The sequence below is a fragment of the Ictidomys tridecemlineatus genome (assembly GCF_052094955.1).
Source record: "Ictidomys tridecemlineatus isolate mIctTri1 chromosome 1 unlocalized genomic scaffold, mIctTri1.hap1 SUPER_1_unloc_3, whole genome shotgun sequence".
Lineage (NCBI taxonomy): Eukaryota > Metazoa > Chordata > Mammalia > Rodentia > Sciuridae > Ictidomys > Ictidomys tridecemlineatus.
Window position 1 is genome coordinate 2577 of NW_027520944.1, and position 14665 is coordinate 17241.

Below are 14665 nucleotides of genomic sequence, written 5' to 3' on the forward strand. Positions count from 1 at the left end.
TTATAACAAGTCCAATCTGCTATCATGTGACCATATATGAAACAGAATGTATAATTTAAAAATATTCTTACTTCTGCAAAGACATAAAATTTCAGGGTCAAAATTAATGTAAAATTTCTTCAGACAATATCATTTAGATGATAAATTTCTTATAGTTAATTATTAAGATATCCTGGATTCTATATGAGCAAGAAAGATATAAAAATATGAATGGAATTTGAACATTTATTTTTTCCACTCTTCTTTTGTGATCAAACATTCTTACTCTTATTTACACAGGGCATGAACACCAAGAGTAACTCATTTTTTTAAGTCTTACCTGGATTGAAATTTACTGATGTTCTAGATTGTTCTTTCATGTATTGAAGAATTAAATCCCTGTTTCTGTATTTGAAAAAAGTAATAAAATTGGTATTTTAACACTCATATGAAAACACTGACCAAATATAATTCAATACTTTATAATGTTTTAGATCTAGTATCAGAACTTTTTCATATGCTCTCCTAATCTGTATGCCCTATAAACATTTTGTTAACTTGAAAATTATTTGTACAATGTTTTTTTCTGTTTTGTGAGATGGTATTTCATGATGATGGTCAGGCTGATCTTAAATACCTGGGCTCAAGCAATTGTCCTGCCTCAGGCTCTTAAGTAGCTGGGGTAAATGTATGTGTCACTGCACACACAGCGTGAAGTTAAAGAAGAAAAAAGATGAAATGATCATTAATTGAGAACAGGACAGGTAAATATATTAACTAGTGTAGCTTGAACTCAGAAAATGCCCTGTCTCTGTAAAAAATAGTTTTTTGTTCTTGCACAACTTCTTTCTCTTAGGCTTAAGGCCTTTTAAAAAATAAGGGTAGTATCACTTTAGTTCACCAGGTTGTTATGGAGATTTACTAAGATAATATTGAAACATGTTAAGCAAAATAGTAAAATAATGGCATACTTAACTACTTACAATCTCAGCTAGAACTAATGTGCATTTTTCATAGGTTCTAATATTCAAAAGTTAAAATTATTTTTAAAAATGCTTGTGTCCTAATTTTCATGATCAATTGGGCTTTTCTTTGTGCTTTGTAACTCAAAGCAAATCAACAATTAATTTATAACTATTTATAAATATCTCCTTAAATTAGAGAATATAATCATCCCCTCTGTGAGACTAATCAATAATAACAAAGGCAAGAAATTAACAAATGCCAAAAACTTGGACTACTACTATTTCTTCTCTACCTAGTTGAACAGAATCAGCAGATAAGTGTAGCTACATTTCCATGTTGATCTCCAACTGACTTGGAACACATTTTCTTTAACACAATGGATACTGAGGAGTCATGATAGGGCTCAGCTCTCTTAGATTCAATGAATCTGCTTCATATATTCCTTTTGAGGCAGACCTTAATAAATGCTGAAAACTTTAGGCAGCAATTCCAACAGCTTGGAAATTTCCATTACTTGGGAAAACTACTAGAAGTGCCAATCTAAATTGGCACTCACCATGGAAAACAGTGATGTGGAACCCGCTGCAGTCAAAGGAAATCTATTTCAAGGGATGGAAGGATTTGGGGCACAGATCTGTTAGCCAGGATGACAGAAAACTCTGATTTCTTCCAGAGATTACTTGAAGCTTTACTTGAAGTTTTCTAATAGATTTGAATGATTTTAATTTTATGACAGAAAAGACAAAGTCCTAAAAGGATAATGCACCAGAAAGGGCAAGGCTAATATGGGGATTCCACATAAGGTTCCTAAAAGGGTGAAAGGGTCAGAGTGCTTAGTATTTGTTGGCCAAAGCTAGAGGCCAAGCTGTCAAAGCAGAGTGCTTCTGCTGGAAACAACTGTTGAATAAAAAAGCGTAAGTGCATGAGAAATAAAAAGAGTGTTGAGTCTAAGTATGGGTTACCGTGAAGACTCAGGGATTGGATCAGTCAGGATATTTTGAAATAAAAGCTCTTCATTACCAGACTGCAGGGCCAGGTCTGGCAGAAACACCACAGCAACAGAACTGACAAAGGAACAATTTAAAAATCTATTTATTCCCCTCCATCTGACTACAGAATTATCTTCCTTACACTTCAAGGATATCATTAGGTCCCTGATAAATTAAAGGGGGATGGTAGAATAGCTAACTTCAGCTAAACAGGGAATTTCAAGACTCAAATAGCAAATTATAAAATCATAGGTGTGATACTATCTCTCCCTGTGAGGAGGGGTTATGCTTGAAATGAATTCGATAATGCTGGAAACCCTAAGGATAAAGGTTTACAAAGTCCTAAGATATTAGCTAGTGGTATATCTCAGTGGTAGGAAAATTTCCCAGCATGCATGAGAAGAAAAAGAAAGGAGAGGGGAAGATAGAGGAGAGAACAAACCTTGAAGGTGACTCATGCACACATCACTACTTATTTTTTTTTAAATAACTAATCCATTTTAATTATGTATATATGACAGTAGAGTGCAATTTGATTCATTGGACACAACTGCAACAACTTTCATTTCTGATTTCACAGGATGTACCATTGTATCATATATGCAGTCATACCTGTACCAAGGTAATAATGTCTATCTCACTCCACCATCTTTCTTGCCTCCATTACCCCTCCCCATCTTTCTCTTTTCCCAATCAAAGTATCATCACTGCTTCTTGGCTAGACTTTGAAGTGTTTCTGACTAATGAACTGTCCTAACTCACTAAGGTTCCATACATAGTAATGCTATGAAATCTCACCTCATATATAAGATGCAACAGGTGTAACTATTGTGTATGTACATCTAATATTGATTAGTATTGTAATGTAAATACTTACGCAGTATTTCCACTAGCAATGGCATAAGACAAGGCAATCTCTCCACAATTATCTGAAGCAGACACATTAACACCACATTGAAGCAGCAGCTCAGCTATGTATGTTGATTTATGTTCCACAGCCAACATGAGGGCTGTTCTAAAATAAGAGAGATAACTTCAAATTTAGATATTTTAATAAGTTTATTTAAAAAGCCATTGTAATACATTTTACCAATTTGACATCTAGCTTTACATACACTAACAGACATATACATCTTGGAAGATCAAATCTTTATCTTTCTAAATCATTTGTAAATCTAAAAGGAAAACAAACACATAAAAAAATAAATCACGTGTCCCAAAAGGGGAGAGTTACAAACTTAAAATCCTTCAATGAACATTAATTATGATGAGGTCATTCATCTGGAGTTGGCAAAGATTTCAATGAATAAAGCTCCATTTCTTTCTTAGAGTGATGTAATATATTGTAACTCACAGTCAGCCAAAGGTCAAGGAGTAAAAAAGGTATTTGCAGGTATAACATAATAACAGTAGCACTGGTGATACTAATAATAATTGTTGCTTCAGTCATTCACTCTGAGAAGCATATGCCAGGCATTGAAATCAATGCTACATGTATAATCTTGCAACCAGATTTCAAGCATATGTTACACTCTTTTTCATTATAAATGTTCAAAATTTGTTAAGACTAATTAGACGTCACTTAGGAAAAATCTGAAATCAATATTCTACAAATTAAGTAATTTAAAGCAAATAGTCATATAAAGGAAAAAATAATTCTCAATGTCCATCTGTACTCAACACAGCATTTCCAAAAGAAAACTATACCAGAAGATGAAATATTGCAGAGAATTTAAAAAGTTCAATACTGAATAAAAGCACAAACTAAAAGTCTATATTTTACAAAACTAACATGAAAACTCTAGCTAACACAAGATTATGTGATCAACAAAATCAAATAGTAATCATCAGCCAATAATTCTAAGGGCATGTGAATCATACTACATACTCTTATTTGTGTTGCTCAGTTTGAATAATTGCTTTTCTCCTTAATTTTAGTGTATGTTCATAAATTTCACTCTATTCCAATGATTATGTCATTCCCATTAATTTAATATTTTTAACTTGAGTGATTTTACTACAATATTAACCTTTTTCCAAAAAATATAAAGTACTATACCTTCCCTTATCATCAACTTCATGTATGTTTGCTTTATTCTTAATAAAAAATTCAACCATCATCTTTCTGTTTTTCTTTATGGCGAGTAAAAGTGGTGTTTGGCCACTCTGAAAAACAACAAATATAGTTTATTCACAAAATTACTATTTTTCAACTGAAGTTAACCTTACAAAATACTGTATGAACATCAGCATATAATAATAATGTAAATTAAGAGTAGCCACTCTCTTCTCTTCCCATTCTGCTTCCGTACATGCTGCTCTTTCATTTTGAGATGCCTCTCCTCTGCCTAGAGTGGCCACATGAACTCCAGCATTTCTAAAACTGCTTCATACATTTACTGTTTCCATGGATCTTTGCTGCTGTCAACCATTCATCCTGGCATCTTGGAGTTATGTAACATGAACCCTCCTCAACCAAGAGCATCTTTAGAACATAAACTGTATTTTATACCCCAATAGACCCATTCCCTAATACATATTAGTAAAGGACGTAAGTATTATATTTCACTAACAAGCCAAATTCTCAACTCACTAGTAGGGTGTATAAATCATATTCTGAAGAACGTCTACTTTTCCAGTAATACCAAGCCTCATAGAAAAGATTCCTTGTTTTACTGTTCGAGAAAATTTACACAACTGTGCATTGTATGTCCAGTAGTACAGAAATATCTTTTCCATTGCTTAACACCTACTTGACACTGATTTTTTATTGGAGATATTCACATGTGAACAATTGAAGTTACAGGAATATATTTCTGAGAGCTTTTCCAGCAACATGGAAGTTTTCTCCATGTTATACAAGTCCACTTGATTCTTTTTTATTTATGAAATCAGAATCCCAGATTCCAATGTAAGGAATTTCTGCTTAAAATTGATAGAGTCTGAGTAAACTATGTTGCTTTTTCATAATTGTTCCTGTGTCTTCTCTTATTATAAGTTGAAAGATATTTATCTTACATGTCAGAAAGTTCAATACAAAAACATATTATTTTTATGCAATTGGAGAAAATTTTTCCAACTAATCCACTGAGAGGGGATTAACAAAAAGAAATAACCAACTCAAAAAAAATTAACACAGAGCTGGGATTATGGCTCAGTGGTAGAGCATTCACCTAGCACATGTGAGGCCCTGGGTTTGATCCTCAGCAGCACATAAAATAAATAAAATCAATGTATTGTCTCCAATAAGAATTAAAATATAAATATTTTTTTAAAACTCCAAACAAACAAAAAAACCACCCAGTCAATAACTGAGCAAAAGAACTAAACAGAAATTTCTCAGAAGAAACACAAATTTCCCAACTATATATAAAAAAAGTCTTCTACATCTCTAGCAATTACGTTAATGCAAATAAAAACTACACTAAGACTTTATCTTACTCCAGCCACAATGGTAATTATCAAGAACACAAACAGTAATATATACTGGTAAGAATGTGGGGCTGGGGATGTGGCTCAAGCGGTAGCACGCTTGCCAGGCATGTGTGTGGCCCAGGTTCGATCCTCAGGACCACATACAAAGATGTTGTGTCTGCTGAAAATGAAAAAATTAATAATAATAAATATATTCTCTCTCTCTCTCTCTCTCCCTCCCTCCCTCTGCCTCTCCTTCTCTCTCTCCCTCTCCCTGGTTAAAAAAAAAAAGAATGTGGGGGTAAGGCACACGTTTACACTGTTGGTGGGACTACATACTAGTACAACTACCCTGGAAAACAGTTTGGAGATCTCCCAAAATCTAAGAAGGGAACCACAACATGAAACAGCTATCCCATGACTCAGTATTTTCCCAAAATTAGTAAAACAAAATTTTACGTGTAACTGTATATTAATACAGTCACATGTGTGTTTACAGTAGCACAATTCACAACAGGTAAATTATGAAATTAACCCAAGTACCTGTGAATGGATGAAAGGATTAAGAAATTCTGGTGCACATACATACAATGGAGTTATAATTCAGCCATAAAAATACATTATGTCATTTGTTGGTAAATGAGTTGGTATCCAAGAATATCATGCTAAGTGAAATAAGTCAAATAAGAAACTCAAAGGTAAAATGTTTCATATGTGGAAGCTGGAGTTAATTAAAGAAAAAGAAATGAAGAACAGAATATCAAAAGATGTAAAGAAGATCATTAGTGTAGAAAAAGAAGATTGAGAGGCACAGAGATAATGAAAAAGGGAAGGCAATGAAGAAGGAAATCTTTAAAATTCATGTTATATGCATATATAAATATGCCACAGGTAATTGCACCCTTATGTATAAGTAAAAAGAATCAACCAAATATAAATAAATAGACAGGTGAAAGGAGGTCCAGGAGAATAGGAGGGGGAGAATGGAGGAGGAGGGGTAGACAGATGGAAAAGAGGGAATCAATGACTCAACTGGAATTCCATGCATGTAAGATTTGGGGGGAATGAATTTAACTACTATGTAAAACTATAAACTCTAATAAAAATAACATTGAAAATGTATTCTCACTTGTAACGACAATCCTGGTAACATAATGCTTGGTTATTTTCCAAAATTCTTTTTATTCTCATCCACTTTAATTGCTACTTAAAGTTACTTATAATTTTAGGAAAAATTTAATTCAGAAATTTTGTGTATCATCAAGATTAATGCTGATCTACACAGATTACTTGTAGCATCATGAAAGGCACTAAACATTTGCATTTTTAAGGAACAAAGCGGAAGACTGATACATAGTACAGCTGGCAAAATCCATGAGTTATCTACTTCTAGTAATAATTTATCCATTCTAGCAATGAGTGACCTAATCAGCCTTTCAAAAATTCCAATGGGAACATGATTTTTATAGTATATATAGAGAAAACTATTTAACTTCCAAATTCTAAATTCAAACAATTAATCCCATATGAAAGACATTCATAATATATTATGTAGTCCATATTCTTGTATATCAGTAGAAAACACCATGAAATCTTTATCACACTATATTAAAAAAGAGGAGTTGTAACCTCATTTATAGAGGCAAAGTAGGTGATTGGAGTAAGTGCTGCAGTTGCCAGAAGCAAACTGAAGAACATGCGTGCCCAGCATGTGGGAGGCAAACCCTGCACACCACACCACACAGTACTATGGCTCAAAGGGACCGCATCAGATTCCTTCACAGAAGCTTGAAGTTCAGATTTCTGCATGAGTCTCTTGAATTCTAAGTGTGGATTCAACTGATGGAGGCAAACTAAATACACACGTGAGCTACAAAAGGAGGAGGAAGAATATGAGGAGAACTTCCAACATTTGCTAGTATTTTAATAAAAAGAAAATTTGCTTATGATCAGTATTTTTTAACATGCATTACTGTTAATTTTAAGAAAAATTTTAAATATTTTGAAAATAACAGTGATTGATGTATATACCGTGTTTTTGGCTTCAATATCTGCGTTGTATGAAAGCAGTTTTGCTGGTATTAATGTGTTCCTATAAAAGATAACATAGTGGAGCGGAGTTTGACCCTTGTTGTTGTGAACATTTGGATTGGCACCATGTTCTAGAAGAATAATTGCACATTCCTCTTCCTCATATTGTAGAGCCTGTTGGTTTTAACCAAGAAATAGATTGTAAATTTTGGAAATCCAAGAAAAATATTTCACGTTTTGTTCATTAGTTATAACTAAATGGCATTAACCAATTTTTCTTCTAAGCATTTCATCAAATTCATTTCCTGCAAAACCACTGGTATATCTACCTTCATCAATGGTGTGTTGCCATCACTGTCACACAAATCGACATTACATTTCCTCTTCACTAGAAGAGCCACCACTGCTGGTCTGCCATAGGCACAGGCATAATGTAGAGGGGTTCTGTGCAAGTAAGAAGCTTTATTAGGAATTCATAAGGTACCTTTTGAAATATACAACTATTAATGCAATTATAAACATTAAGTAGCTCATAATTCCTCTATTTTCTTATGAAGAAGGTACAATATTTAGTAGCTGTCATTACTTATTTTATTAATGAATGATCAGCCTAAGGCACTGACATTTTCTTCTTATTTCTTGTTTCTGATACTGCTGAGGATTGTACCCTGGATTACTCAACTAATGAGTCATATCCTAAGCACATTTTTATTATATAAACAATTTTGATGCAGGGTCTCACTAAATTGCCCACTGTGGTCTTAAACTTCCAATGCTCTTGCCTCAGCATCCTAAGTCACTGGAATCATGGGTATGTGCGACTGTGCCTGGTTCCATTGAATTTACTTATTTTTGTTTGCTTTGTTTTCATATTGCTGGGGATAGAACCCAGGCCTGAAGCATTCTAGGTAAGGAAGGGCTCTACCACAGAACCACATCCCCAGAGCAGAGCAGCCCACTTGCCTAGAAAGAAGATGGACTTGAGATTTAGCTCATCTTCAGTATGAATTCTACTTTAGACTCTGTGATGTACTAGTTATCCCACAGTCTTACTCTCCCTTAATTTCCTAAAAAAGTAAGGATTAAAATGAGTATCTCCCTGGATACTACCAGGATGCTTAATGGAGAATCTCTGTAAAACATCTGAAGGTTTTGTAGCACCAGCAACAGCTCCATAATTGGTAGCTATTGTAATCAATATTATTGCTTTTTATCAACTAAGAGTATTTCAATTAATAAGTTAGTAGTATTGTAGTGATTTTTTAAAAATATATATTTAAAACTATGTATTTCAATGAGTCTAAGATGATTTTTTTTCTTATCATTTTAACAAGACTGACAATGGAATCCCACTAATAATTCGGGCTGCATTACAACTATAATTGGCAGCATTTAATTTTTTCTTCATAAACAAAATAAAGAACCATCATAATTCATGGTGCCTTACCTTAAGTGAAATGTGAGACAAACAATAGATTTATGGCAGTTCTCATGACATGGATGGCATTTAAATTCAGTTTTAGAAGTATGATAGGTAAAGTAGGCTGAATAATGACCGTAAAAGGCCAAACCGAAAGCAAACTTAATGCCAAAGGAAAAAGAACCCAAATGAATTAGTATGGTTAAATTAATTCAGTATTTATATATATGGGATTTATATATGAATCAGGCATTTTCAATGTTCAGTATTTAATACTGTCTTAATTTTTCACAAGGGACGTTTACAATTTCTTACCTCCATGAATGCATGATTGAAAAGGAGGAAGAACCGTTTCATTTGAAATTGAGTCCTATCACGTCAGTTTTAATTAACTGGTCACACCTAGAAAGTTTTTATGTAAGAGTTCTCTGAGATAGTAGAATATGTCAAATACAAAATAAGTAGCTGTGCAGTTCTTGCACATTAAAAACGTATTCATTTTATGAGTACAAATGAATAGAATTAAAGAATAATTCTTTAATGCTTTACTTTATAAAAGTTTCACTTAAAAATACTAAAGTTGAGAAGTTTAGTATTTTTATGGGAAACTTTTATAAAGTAAAGCAATATTTTTTAGGAGTAATAATCTTTTATACTTGCTCTCTTCTATTCTCACCAAAACAAAATTATTAACCTATAATTGCATATGTAAAATAAAATATACATATATAAGAAATGTATGTATAGTAATATCTACAATAGATGAAATGCACTATAGGACATCTATATAGAAATGTACTAGAAGAAAACATAAATGCTTTCTTCATGTTGGCAAAGGCGTTCTAAGAAATAATGAATTTGAAAGAAGACTTCTTTTTTTTCCTACCTCTCTTTTTAAAATTTATTATGTTGATGATGATGACAATGTTGTTGTTGTTGTTTTGCTGGGGATTGCACCCTTACCCTTTGCTTTGACAGGCAAGAAGTGCTCTAACATTGAGCTACATTTCCAACCTTGGAATTCTAATTTAATCAGATAAAATACTCTAATTTTACAGATGCTCAAGTGACAGTGACATATGAACATAGAAAAAATATTTATGTCCTTGGCAATAGAAGGAATTTAAGTCTAACAAATGAAATAAATTTCGCAGCTACAATATTTTGAAGATGAAGAGTAGTGGTATTGGGCTGTTGATTATGGCTTGAGCTGTTTATTGCTCCTCAAATAGATGATTTACTGACAACTGCTGTGCCACATTTAAAACTGTGCATGCCACTACCTACCAATTCCATTTTACTCTCCCTTCCAGATATTTGAGTATTCTTTTTATCCTGTTCCAGTCACTAATCTTTTGGCCATTGGCAAACAAGTAATTTGTGAAAGTTAATAATGTATTTTGATACACAGAATGGCAAGTCTTTGTTCATTGCAAACATTTTCTTAGTGTCATCATGACCCTAAATGACTGCGTGTGGAACTAAAAAATGTACAGATATTTTTATTTGTTTTTTGTGAAACTGATAACCAGAGAGAGAGCTCACATTTGGGGTCAGTGAGTATTCTAATGCACAAACCACAAGCAGGACCTACCTTTGATACTCTTAGTCCCTTCAGAACAGAGTAGGGAAAGCTACAGTAGGGCAGCAGCAGGCAGCACTGTACAGACTAGGCACCCTTTGTGTGCTACTCCCTTGGCCCTGGTGACTGAGAGCTTGCACTGCCTGGATGCTCTCAACCAATGCTCTACTCTTCATGCTTGTACAGAAACACAGTAATGGATAACTACAGGAAAGGGTACTGGAACAGTGGAATCAGCAATTTTGGAATTTTGTGCGAGAAGCTTTTGGCAGATGCTTTTTTACTTTAAAGTGATAACAAAATTGAAAAAGCATGCTGTGTTTGGTGTTTTGGAAAGTGTGAAAGCTGCCAGTGAACTCTAGTGTCCTCTGTGGAAAGGTAGTTAAAGGTAGTTAACTTCACTAACTGAAGTTAATGAATTATTTGCAGAAAATTCAGGGCTTGTCAACACTGTTGTTATGAAAATGGTTGGATGATCAAGATGACATCAAGTTATCCTAAGAATTGCATAAATTAGTGAGTGAAGCATGTGAGAAATAAGTAAAATCTTATTTTTAGAGGTGGAAGACACACCCCTAAATATACTAGTGTGAAGGAATTTTAAAAATATAAAAAAGAAGAAATAACATGGAGCCATCTTCCCAATTCAGAGTTCTTGTGAGGCTCTTGAGACACAACAGGTAATAGATTACATCTGAAAATTTTTCAATGCTTTTGAAAATGTGTACATTAAAAGCTGTTGTGTGTATTTATTTTAAAAAAAAAATCAGTGACCTTATAGGGAAATTTTAAGTTTCTGGGAAACCAGTTAAAAATTTGGTTTGTTTAGCTGCCCATTAGAAGTCCTGGGTACTGAACTTCCAAGGTGTGCAGGTCCTGGATATTGAGGACCCCACAGAATATTAAAGTCAAATATTCTGGTGAAAGGAGAACTGGTATCCTTTCTGCTCTGCTCCCATTGACACAGCCTGGATGGTGCAGGCTTCAATTCCATCAGCCCATTGGTCCCTTACCCCTCAGTCCCTGGCCTCCCAGACCCTATTACCTATTTTTACGATCAATGCGATTAACATTACATCCACGTCCCAGATAACGCTTAATTCTTCCCAGTTCACCATTTTTGGCAGCCTGGTGGAGCTTATCAAGAGGGTTATATCCGAAAAACTTGATTCCCAGGCTTATATAAATAAACTGTCTCCAGGCTCTATCCATCCTAAATACAATTAGGTAACAACCTCTGTCAAGTGTCCTGCTAAAGCAGGTCTGTCGTTGCCTATCTGCCAACCAACTGGCAAAATAGTCGTTGCCAGGTGACACTGATAAACACAAATGCACATTCCACAATCTGCATGGCCCTAGGTGATTGGCTCCTGGAAGGTCCGCCCCCTGTACTGTGATCAGCGCCTGGCTATTCTGTACAGAACCCACCAAGAACCAGGTGGGACTGCTCTGAGACCCCCCCAAGACCCATACAGTGAGTGAGATGCCCCACCAGAATCAGGTGGGCCTCAATGGCAGGCAGGTGAGAACCCCCCACACCCAGACCTGGGAGGGCAGGACTCATCCTCTCTGCCATTGCACAGCTGCCTATGTCCACAGCAGGAAACAAATACTGCACTCTTCCTATTACTTTATTCAGTAAATGGCAGAAAAGGAGATCCCTGACTTAAGATGTCCATTAAAAAAATCTGGAAAAATTCAGGAATGCATTTAATTTAAAGCAACAGATTAGAAGAAAACAATAGAATAACTGCGCCAAAAGCAATTTTAGTGTCACTCTGCTGCATCAACCACTCCCTGACATAGCTCTGCTCAACACAAAGAGGGAGTAAGCAGCCCACCAGTTCCGCACAAAAGCAAAAGGAGAATAGTGTAACAACCATCACCCTAGGCTTTCCAGTGTAGTACCAAAATGTCCTGATTCGGTTTCTCCCGACCCAGATTACTGAGCAGAGAAGAAGAGATGAGCTATTTGGAGATGACCTGAAACAAAGAAGTGGTGCAACACATGGATCAACTTGCAGCCGAAGAAATCATGGTCCCCAGTGGCTACTGTGCCCAGAACCCCCACAACCTCTGCACTGTCTCCTGTAAACAACTCTAGCCTTCATTTCTGGCGTTCCCTCAGGGTTTGCCATTACATACTTCAGGTGCTTGCTCCAAACAGACTGCAGCAGTTTTTGCCACTGAGGAAACCAACAGCCACAGAGAAACCCTGCATCTTTCCCTACTACAAAAAGCCTCAAAGGTGTTTGCATTCACAATCTCCAAGCACCTGTACCACTACCTCTAGATTCTGCCTACCCAAGGTAACCTCAGCTAGAGTTACCACAAATCCAGACTCAAGGTCACCAAACAGCCTTTTCCTGTGCAAGAGAACATGAAGACTGCAGCCCATACTGGAGGCACAATCCCATGTGATGGGTGTACACCTGCAGCCATATCCATGCACACTGCCAGATGTTGGACTGGCAGTTGCACATGCACAATACCACTTCCAACACCTGTCATGAGCCACTGCTCACCATATTTAGCAGCCTCTGAAGTTACATACACATGTGTCACCAGCTCTGTTTCATGGTGTTATTAACATATGTAAGCACCCAGAGTCCCATTAACCATCCCCACCACCATGTAGCTTTGCCTGAAGAGAGTTGTTCTGTGCCACTGCACACGTTTCTCCTCAGTTCCACTCACAAAAAAATAGTGCATGTTTACAGCCATCCTCAACACCTCCATGTCCCTGCCACCATACTTCAATTCACAGATGAGGTTTCTAGCTTTATGCATCCATGATTAGGCCCCAGATCTATAGATACACAGCAGCCAGGCAAAGCTCTACTTCTGGTCCTTCCCTGAAGCCCTATGTGTCTACAATCAGATCTGATCTTACAGTCCTGTGCTTTAACAAACTAGGTCCCACCTCGTAGGAACTCTTTGCCAGCCCTGGTTTCTGTCCTTGGTCCTGGCTTTTCCTTACTACTTCTCTGCCCACAGGTAGCCTGTCTACATTGCACATGCCTGCAGCTGACACTGCACCAAAGTGTGCACACTGCCTGGCCCATATGTCTTTCACCTTTTCTAGTCTTCTCTGCATGGATATAGAGGCACTATCTATGACCCAGCTAGTCCTCATAGCAACTCTAGATTTCACATAGCTCTAGCCACCAATGACCATGAAGGTTCTCATGTTACCAACAGTTGTGCCTGCTAAAAGAGAAGCATCGCATCCTTCAACCTCAGATAACAAAGATGTTGCTCCATGCCACTAGACCAGAGCTATACTAGGTCAGCATGTCCTCCCATACTGCTCTGCAGGAAAAAGCTTTCCCATCCTCAAATAAGTCCTTAAGTCTAGAAGAAGTAACGGTTTCTTCAAATGTGCATGCACCTTTTCAAGCTACTAGGGTCAAGAAGAATCAGAGAAATGTGGTAACTCAAGGAACCAAAAATTCTTCATTAAATGAATGGTCCAACAAAATTAGAGACCTTGATATAATGAAAATGGGAGAACAACATAACAGTTGGGTTAAAACAAAATCAGTTCAATGAAGAAAGTTTATACCAGGAGCCAACCCATGACACCCACCCTGATTCAGGCACAGATGACTTCCTATTCCTCTTAGAATAAAGTTCAAAATACTCACCATGGTCCACAGTCCCCATGACCAGGCAATGATCTCCGTAATCCTTTTGTACCCTCCCTTGATCTTGCTCCCTCCCCTCAGGGCCTGTGGCATTATTTCATATCCCTGCACTTAATCCAATGCCTCTGGTAGCACCTTGTCCCACTTTTCCTGCCTTCACAGGATAATGAAGCCCTCACTCAGAAGCAATCCAGTCTTGGAACCCTGAACACTGAATGCCTAGTTTGTGTCCTTTACAGAGCCTTCTTTATTGTATTTATTGTACTTAATTTATTTTACCCCTAAATATTAACTGAAATGAAGGAGACCAGATACTATCTTGGACACTGTTCTAACCTACATAACTGACTTGCACTTTATCTTCCAGGACTCAGTCAAATTTGCAAAATGAGTGAATAGATGCATGGAGATACTCATGGTCTCGGCTTCTCTAGGCTTTCAGGTCAGGACCTCCACATATGGCCCACATCAGCCAGTATCCCTCAATCTCCCTTGATAAGCTTTTTCATTGGCAAAAATAATTTTGGCAAGTCATTTTTTTAAAGAGATAAGCACCATACTCAGGTTCTCATACATGCTAAAGCACTCTACCACTAAGCCATATACCCAACACCTGGGTCAATGCTTTTAAACAAAA

The 14665-nt window shown here is 36.3% G+C and overlaps 1 protein-coding gene across 1 annotated transcript in view; it reads right to left on the bottom strand.

Moving 5' to 3' along the window:
* Positions 1–319: 319 nt before the first annotated feature.
* LOC144372199 (uncharacterized) overlaps positions 320–14665 on the bottom strand; it is a gene marked incomplete at its 3' end in the record, with an annotated part of 44168 nt that continues 29822 nt past the window's right edge. Inside the window, exons 5-9 of the mRNA XM_078035589.1 lie at positions 7709–7823; positions 7380–7553; positions 3994–4100; positions 2812–2949; positions 320–384 (exon numbers count right to left, since the gene is read on the bottom strand). Coding sequence (XP_077891715.1) covers positions 320–384; positions 2812–2949; positions 3994–4100; positions 7380–7553; positions 7709–7823 — 599 coding nt within the window. The remainder of the gene's footprint in view (positions 385–2811; positions 2950–3993; positions 4101–7379; positions 7554–7708; positions 7824–14665) is intronic.